The 8,404-nt window shown below is 40.0% G+C and overlaps 1 protein-coding gene across 1 annotated transcript; it reads left to right on the top strand.

Annotated features, from left to right (window-relative positions):
- Positions 1 to 2,076: 2,076 nt before the first annotated feature.
- Positions 2,077 to 8,404, top strand: npm1a (nucleophosmin 1a). The gene is made up of 11 exons (XM_063014133.1): positions 2,077 to 2,179; positions 3,674 to 3,753; positions 3,867 to 3,986; positions 4,068 to 4,161; positions 4,561 to 4,664; positions 6,351 to 6,397; positions 6,523 to 6,589; positions 6,723 to 6,803; positions 7,453 to 7,581; positions 7,791 to 7,865; positions 7,951 to 8,404. The coding sequence occupies exons 1-11, from the start codon at positions 2,143 to 2,145 to the stop codon at positions 7,996 to 7,998; spliced, it is 882 nt and encodes a 293-aa protein (XP_062870203.1). The 5' UTR covers positions 2,077 to 2,142; the 3' UTR covers positions 7,999 to 8,404.

The raw sequence follows: 8,404 nt of genomic DNA, 5'->3' as shown, positions 1-8,404 counted from the left end.
AAAGTCTCGAATATCCGCCAGCTCCGTGATGTCGTCATGGAGGAGTGGAAAAGCATTCCAGTGGCAACCTGTGAAGCTCTGGTAAACTCCATGCCCAGGAGAGTTAAGGCAGTTCTGGGAAATAATGGTGGCCACACAAAATATTGACACTTCAGGAACTTTCAATAAGGGGTGTACTCACTTTTGTTACCAGTGGTTTAGACATTAATGGCTGTATATTGAGTTATTTTGAGGGAAGAATAAATTTACACTGTTATATAAGCTGCACACAGACTACTTTTCATTGTGTCAAAGTGTCATTTTGTCAGTGTTGTCCCATGAAAAGATATACTTAAATATCTGCAGAAATGTGAGGGGTGTACTCACTTCTGTGATACACTGTATACTGTACATTATTTTAGACAAGTTGCAAGGAATAATGTAAGGGCACAGGGTTCATCTGGTAAAATTCCTCTTATTGGTTAGTGTTATATGACAAAGCAATTACTGGACCGAAAGATTTCCACCAGACAAGAAAACTTTGATGCTGTTTGTTCTTGTTTGTCGTGGTGGCATGATTTTCCAGACAAATTCCTCATACTGTATGGATTTTTAAAATACCGTAGCATAGTTAATATAACAGCTGTAGGCTTCAGTAGGCAGCAATTCATATAAAATTGTTAGCTGCTAAAAGCACTATGGAGCGCTGTGCAGATTAGATACAGCTCATGAGTTAGCCAGGTACCGTTAGCATGACAGTGGTTTCCTCGATATGGTGAAAAAAATAAACAAAACAGATGGAGGATGAAGAGAGGAAGACCAAATGTGCACCTGAAGAACCTGCCAAAGAAATGAAGTCAAGAAAGAAGCTTTCAGAGCAATAATTAAAACAGTGAAATTTAGGTGTGTTTTACGGGGTGAAAATATCTCAGGTCAGTTGCTAAATCAACGTTATAAGTGAACTGCAAGCGAATATATATAAAGTTGTCCACTTTTCTACAACAGACCAGTCAAAATAAACAATAAAATTTTTATTTATTGCAACTGTTTCTTGTGTATTGATTCCATCTTATATTGTGTCATTTCATGGGACCAAGCACAGCTTATAGTACTCAAAACCTTCATTATAAAACGGATAGTTCCGGTCCTAAAATCTGATTGGCTGAGCCGCGTTCGAAGCCGTTGTAAAATCCCCGATAAACGCACACCTATGACCGCCTCACATCATTCCATATTAATACGCCACTGAAAAGAAAAAGTTAATGTTATGTTCGCCCTCATGTTGCCTAGCAACACTGTTAATCGAACTACCTTGCGTCGCGGAAGAATGCTTTTTGTAAGTGTTTTTGTAAATAAAAACATGTATAAATTGAACATTGTTGTATTTTATTATATTTTATGTTGACCGCCGTTTTATAAAAGCAATAAGCCACTCGAGACCGTGAGTTACTGCTATGATTTTAAACAACCTTCCCCGTGATAAAATCGCAGTAACGCACGGCCTCTCGTGGCTTATTGCTTTATTATAAACTTTTTATATTCTATGTACTTATGACAGAAGAATAAGCCACAGACATATAAAAAGTTCCAGTCATACAAAAAAATATAAAACATACCGTGAAACCGTCAGAAATACCGTGATACAAATTTTTGGTCATATCACCCAGCCCTACTGTTTTCCTTTAAATATGACGTTATTTCCAGTTTTTGGTGAACTGCAATTTATACATTATTGAACTATTTAACCACTCTGTTGGTTGCCTCAAGTTGGGTGAGTAAGTTAGTTACAAGGTAAATGTATTAGTCTGTCACTTTGCAATGGGTTGGCGCCCAGTTCAAAATACATTCCAGTTTTTCCAGGTTGACCCGGACACCCACGACCCTAACCAGGTCAAGGGACAAGTGAAAGAAGTAAATGAATCAGTTAATGAATTGATAAACAATATTCTTCTGCAGAAAGGAATAAGGAGAAACCCCATTACTTCAGACATCATTTCTGTACCGCCTCTTTCTTATCTTCCCGGTTCCTGATTGGTCAAACCTTAGGCTCGCTCAGCCCCGCCCGTGAGGTTGCGCGTGAATAGTGCATCGCTGAAGCGCGTGGTCTTTCTCGCGCGCTATAGCAGGTCCAGTTTGCACGCACCTCCAACAATAAGAGGGAAAATGGAAGACCAGATGGGTCCTCAGACTTTCATTTACGGTGATTATTAGATGTTTTTATCTTTAAATAATGCTTAAATCTGTCTTATTGGCCGACTGTTGTGTACCGTAGGTGGTAAAATAATGAGTTTATTAACGTGGTGAAAGTTCATGTCTTTCCTCTGATACCGTTAGCTTAGCCGGATAACATTACAGCTTTAGTGGTTGACGTTACTAGCCAGCATTGCTACGTCACGTGTGTATAATTGTGAATAATACATATACAAATATGAATGATCAATATGTTCAGAAGTCTGTGTATTAAAGTGTGCTGTGTTTGCATGTTAACTTGTGCTAGTATGGTTACATGCGTACCCACGTGTGCTCTACAAGCCCAAAATGGCGCACATGGCCTGGGTAGTAAAACACTGCAGCATTGATCTCATCTCTCCTGTAGCTTTAGAGGCCAGATGTTTCTCTTCCATCAGAGGCACCAGTTACTGTTTTCTTTCTTTATTAATGACTGTTTCGCCAAAACGAACCATTATTGTTCATTATAAATTTATTGGTATTGGCACCTTTAAAGCTGGGTCGAAGATGACAAATGGCATCTCACGAAATTGCTAGTTTATAAAAATATTATATTAAACAAAACAATGAATATAACGTGTTGATTTTTATACTTTATGGTGCATGCACTGAAGGATTTAGGAACTTGCACCCTTGGTATTGCTGTTTAAAAAGAGGTCATAAAATTATGTATTTTTGGCGAAATAGAATAATCATGCAGCTATTTGTAAGGTGCTGTTTTTACCAGGGATGATTTCTCAAGGGAAAAAAAAAAAAAACTTATTTTAAGTATGATCAGTGGTCTCTGACTCCTCAAAAAGATATGCTTTATTTGTCATATATACTTATACAGATGTACAGTACAATGAAATTTTTTCTTCGCATATCCCAGCTTGTTTGGGAGCTGGGGTCAGAGCGCAGGGTCAGCCATCGTACGGTGCCCCTGGAGCAGTTAGGGTTAAGGGCCTTGCTCAAGGACCCAACAGTGGCTGCATAGCAGAGCCTGGTTTTGAACTGCCTGTCTTCCGGTTGATAGCCCAAAGCCCTACCCACTAGGCTACCACTGCGCCCCCCTCGCCGGTGTCTGGTGCCACATCAAAACCACTGGATGCAAGGCAGCAATATTTTATGGACAGGGTGCCAGTCCATGATGGGACAACACAAACTTACCCACTTAAGTTGAGATCATTTTGAGCATCCAGTCCACCTTTGTCTATTTTTGGTAGATGTGAGAGAAGCGTAATACCCAGAAGACGTGGGAAAAAAATATTTTTAAATAACATAACCTCAAATTTGTGTGAGCATTATTTGGCAAGATTTTGCTTTTTTTATTGCAAATATTACTCTGCAATCTTCTTGTCACTGTGAGAGCATGACATATTACCAAACTGTGGATATTTTCATGTGAAGCATCAGCTTTGAGACCATTTTTACTGTCCATTAAGTAGGTAACTTACATTGCTTAATGTATCTAACCATGTCACAGGCTGTGAACTGAAGCAAGGAAAGGAGGTCACCTTCAACCCAGAGGATGATGACTTCGAACATCAGCTGTCCATTCGTATGGTAAGTGTCTGGTGTTTGAACAACAATTTACGGTTATAGGAGATAAAATCATATTCACAAATGTCAAGCATAAGTAGCAAAAAGAAAACCTGTACCTCATTTTGTCTTTTCAGGCATGTGTAGATCCCTCCACCAAAGATGAGCTGAATGTTGTGGAAGTTGAGGGTCAGGACTCAGAAGGTCAGAAGGTTAAAGCTGTGCTGGCCACACTAAAGCCGTCCTCTCTACCCAGTGTAAGTTCATGTTTTTTTTTGCTGAAGCAGCATCATATCTCTCTGCCAGAACTGGATTTATTCAATTGTTTACTGTTTCAGGTGTGTGTGGGTGGATTCGAGGTCAGCCCTCCTGTGGTTTTCCGTCTTAGAACCGGTTCTGGTCCAGTCTACATCAGCGGGCAGCACCTTATCAGTAAGTACCTGCAGGGTGGATGTTTCATGGAATAGCATTGCGGGGCTATCTTATGCTATAAAGCGGTCTGGCCCGCAAGAAGAAGGGGCCAGTGACTGTCCGCATGTTGGAGGAAGCTTGTGATGGTCTGTGGCTCTTCTCAACAGCACGGTGGTGGTGCAGGCAGTGGATAAACTTAACTAATACATTGAGAGAGGAAAAAGTAACGATTCACACTGCCAGTTCAGATTACTGACTGGCTAAACCCGACCTTCAGATTTTTGTAGTAATTTCTTGTTTTTCTAATTCAGTGCTTGTAAACATACATGTTTTTAGACCTATGCTTATACACGACTGTTTGTATCAAGCTCCATGGCTTTGCTTCACTTACAGACTGAACTTTTTTCCCCTCCTGTGTAGTGGTGAGTGGAGATCAGTCTTTTGATGAAGAGGATGAGGAGGTGGAAGAGGAGGATATGAGGACATCTGTTAAAAGGGCAGCACCTGGCAGCGCAAAACCATCAGTAAGGCAAATTTCACTGCTTTCTGCTGTTTGTGTGACTAAGTGGCAAACTTAAAATCTTAAGTATCCTGGAAACAATAGCACAGCAGCACAAAGGGGTTTTGACACACGTTACTGTAGCCTTAGTGTTCAGAATTCTAGACAAGAACTTTGTGACACCATGTGGCTAAAATGCAAGTGGGTTTGAGCAGAGTTGTGGATTTGGTCTGTGGGCCAAGCAAATGCGTATTCAGATTGCCCTGTGTGGACATTTTTAACTGTAACTGAAGTGAACTGGCTGGAGCAGCAGATTGTTTACAAAAAAAGATCTGCCCCTAAACAAACCACTGCTTTTGGATTACTGATAATTGTGGAGCACTGAATGTTTCAAGTGCCCAATTGTTGTGAGTTTTGCATTGATTAGCACTGTTGTGTGCATTTTGAGTATTGTAAACTAGTCAGTGAGTGAGTACATAGTTGGCAATAGTTTTAGTATGAATTTTTACACTGCATCTTATTTAAATTAAGGATTGTTATATTATTAATATTAGGGATCATTCACATCATGCTCCTGCTCCATCATTTGCTGTAATGTGGTTCTACTCTGACGGTCCATCCTAGTCTGACACCTAATACTCATCATATACATTTACATTTTCAGCATTTAGCAGACGCCTTTATCCAAAGCGACTTACAACTGAGGGTTAAGGGCCTTGCTCAAGGGCCCAACAGCAGCAACCTAGCAGTGGTAGGGCTTGAACCAGCAACCTTTGGATTACTAGTCCTGTGCCTTAACCACTAGGCTATGGCTTGCCCTTATATTTGTGCTTTAAATCATGCATCAGTGTTGGATGAGATTTGACCTTCTAGAATCATATCAAACCTAACATAAAACCAATAGGTTACAAGATGGAGAACTGACATCATCAAGTTATCCACACAAGGTTGCGCATAGGCTCTCCCAACTCTCCCAATTGACGCACAAACGCATACAGGAGACGAACCCCCTACCTGTCAAAACTGCAACGAGACCCTGACAATTAAACACATACTGATCGAATGCCCTACCCTGCAGCTACAAAGACAGCAACACTTCCGTGCAGATAAGATTTCTTAGATAAGACCTCACCAGGGAAAATACATAATTACTTAACACACGTCAAACTAGTACACCTTATGTAATAAAGGAAATGATGGGAGTACCAAGCCGTACCCTGCTCTTTAAAAACATTGTCACCATTATATGAACCAGAAACTTGACATGCCACGTATATAGCCGTAATCGTGCTGACGTGGCAATAAATCCCAGCTATCATCAGCATCATCATCTAGAATCATATGATCCAATCTAATGCACCATACTTCTACGTAGCACTGTTGTACTTTTTTGCCACTTTGCTTAGTTACAGAGCTGCTTGGCTCTGACCTCTGAAAAAGCGGTGCTTTCACATTCCAAAATATATCATACACGCATCAGCATATTTCAGTCAGTCATGAGGGCTAAAGGAGATCATCTAGCTGGTGTGAGCGTTTTTTACGCTTACGTATTTTACTATTTATGGACATAGAGGGGGGTGTGAGAAAAATGAATGTTTTTTTTTAATTGCTATGTAGGTGTTTCTAGATTAAGTTCTTACTAAACTGTGAACAACTGGCTCAGTCAAATAACATGTTTAAATTGTGTAATTTTCTTTTTTCCATTGTGCAGAAAAAGATAAAGATGGAAGAGGAGGATGATGAAGAGGATGAGGATGAGTATGTGTGATTCCAGAACTTGTAGTTATCTTGTAACTTATCAAGTTATTTTCAGGCAGGGATCTTGAGCTTAATGTTAGATCTCCTAAAATAAATAGGCCTAAACATCTGGATTTCTCTTTCAGGGAGGATGTGGATGACGATGATGAGGAGGAGGATGAGGAAGAGAGTGAAGAGGAGACACCTGTGAAGGTAACGACTTCAGTGCAGTGTGCATTATACTAGTGGAGCTACATGTAGTGGAAGCTAATCTGCCATCAGCTGTTGTAAAGTTAAAGGTGTTTAAAAAAAAATTAATTAAATTTTTTTTTTTCTTTTTTCTCAGGCCAAGAAACCTGCAGCCAAACCTCAGACTCCTGCTCAGAATGGCAAAGGACCCAAAGCCAACACACCAGCAGCTAAACAGGTACAAAAACAGCTAGCATCGCCGTTGACATAACCTTGTGTAGGAAAGGGCTGATGTCAATGTGTGTGTTCTGCTTTTTCATATTAAATTGGGGGTTCTCAACTCTTGGCCACGACATAAATTTCTGCTGAATCCCAGGACACTGTGGCCTTAAAGGGAATGAGCAAGTGGACTTGACAGCAAAGCAAGCCGTATTATCCCTGATCCAACAATGCTTCTATTCGCCATCCAATCTTTAATTATAATCCAATCAGTTATAAAAGCATACACCTCAGCAGCCTGGAAACTCATACCACCAACAAACTTTACGAAATCCACCCTACCATAAAAACCCCAAAAAATGATGAACAATGTATATACACATAGGACGCACCAAATTGACCCATACATACTTGCTAAAAGGAGACCAGGCCCCCAATTGCTCATTCTGTGGATCAAGAGCTTCAATTAAACACATTCTCCATTCATGCCAACAGGTGAACGCCATCAGAGCAAAGTTCTACAGTACAGATAACTACAGGGAAATTTTCAGCTTAGTGTTGCTTTAACATCACTGACTTCACTTTGTGGATAGAATTTTTAAGCACTTTATCATGTGAAGCATTCGGGTATAATGCTTATTAATGCCTATGAATTTCTGTTCTGCCAGAACAAGACACCAGTTGCCGGTAAGGACAATAAATTACAGACGCCCAAGAGCCCGAAGACGCCCAAAACCCCACAGGCACCTCTCAGCATTACTGAGATTAAGGCGAGACTCATGGCGAGCATAGAAAAGGTTTGTTTTGCGTTTTTTTTTTTAATATTGTAGAGGTGTCTCATGTGGAGTTTTGTTTTTTTAGCTTTTGAAAGGGAATCTGCCTTGGTTTTGTTTAAGCATGTGATTCTAACATGACTACCAGTAGGCATATCTAGGTTCTGTTTTCAGTGTAAAAATCAACATGTGAGGCTAGATTGAGTTGATAATTTTTTGGTTATTTTTTGCAGGGTGTGACGCTACCCAAACTTCAGCCTAAATTTGAGAACTATGTGAAAAACGGTTTCAAAGTTACTGATGCAAAGGTATTTATTTACCTTTATTCTATAGAGATGATTACGATTTACATGATGACCGTTTACATCACTTCTAACCATTTCGTCTCCACAGGTGGTTGATGAGCTGTGGAAGTGGAAACAGACTGTGGAGAAGAAATGAAGCATTTTATTTTGTTAAATTATCCCCCCCCCCCTTTTTTTTTTGTTTTATAACCCTTTGAGTTCGCCTGTACAATCCGTGCCATTCCTTTTAGAGTTATGACATTATTGAGCCTACTCTGTCGAACTGTCTCCACCTTTTTGGTTCTGACCTGCTGCAGCTCAGAATCAGTATGTTTCTCACTGAGGGAGCGCTGGAGCACGTTTTCCCTTTTTATTCCAATTTTTGGTTCTATTTTAAAAGCTCTAGCCAGTTTTTCTGAGGCTTTGTAAACTGTAACATGCTCCTGTTTGAAGGTCCTTTTGAGTAAAGGTGTTCTGTTTCCAAGTATTGACATACAGCTCGTCTGTTGTGTTTTTGCAATATAACTTTTACTGTGCAACAATTAAAGTGTTTTGAAAAAATA

The sequence above is a fragment of the Trichomycterus rosablanca genome, chromosome 18, assembly GCF_030014385.1.
Source record: "Trichomycterus rosablanca isolate fTriRos1 chromosome 18, fTriRos1.hap1, whole genome shotgun sequence".
Classification (NCBI taxonomy): domain Eukaryota; kingdom Metazoa; phylum Chordata; class Actinopteri; order Siluriformes; family Trichomycteridae; genus Trichomycterus; species Trichomycterus rosablanca.
The sequence above is the reverse complement of the archived record's forward strand: the minus strand, read 5'-3'. Positions and strand labels throughout refer to the sequence as shown.

What these genes read in the sequence shown, in the direction of transcription:
- npm1a (XM_063014133.1), top strand. Translation starts at nt 2,143, where the DNA reads ATGGAAGACCAGATGGGTCCTCAGACTTTCATTTACG. An exon ending in TCCTCAGACTTTCATTTACG is followed by an intron (nt 2,180 to 3,673) that starts GTGATTATTAGA and finishes ACCATGTCACAG; the next exon opens with GCTGTGAACTGAAGCAAGGA. An exon ending in TCAAAGTTACTGATGCAAAG is followed by an intron (nt 7,866 to 7,950) that starts GTATTTATTTAC and finishes TCGTCTCCACAG; the next exon opens with GTGGTTGATGAGCTGTGGAA.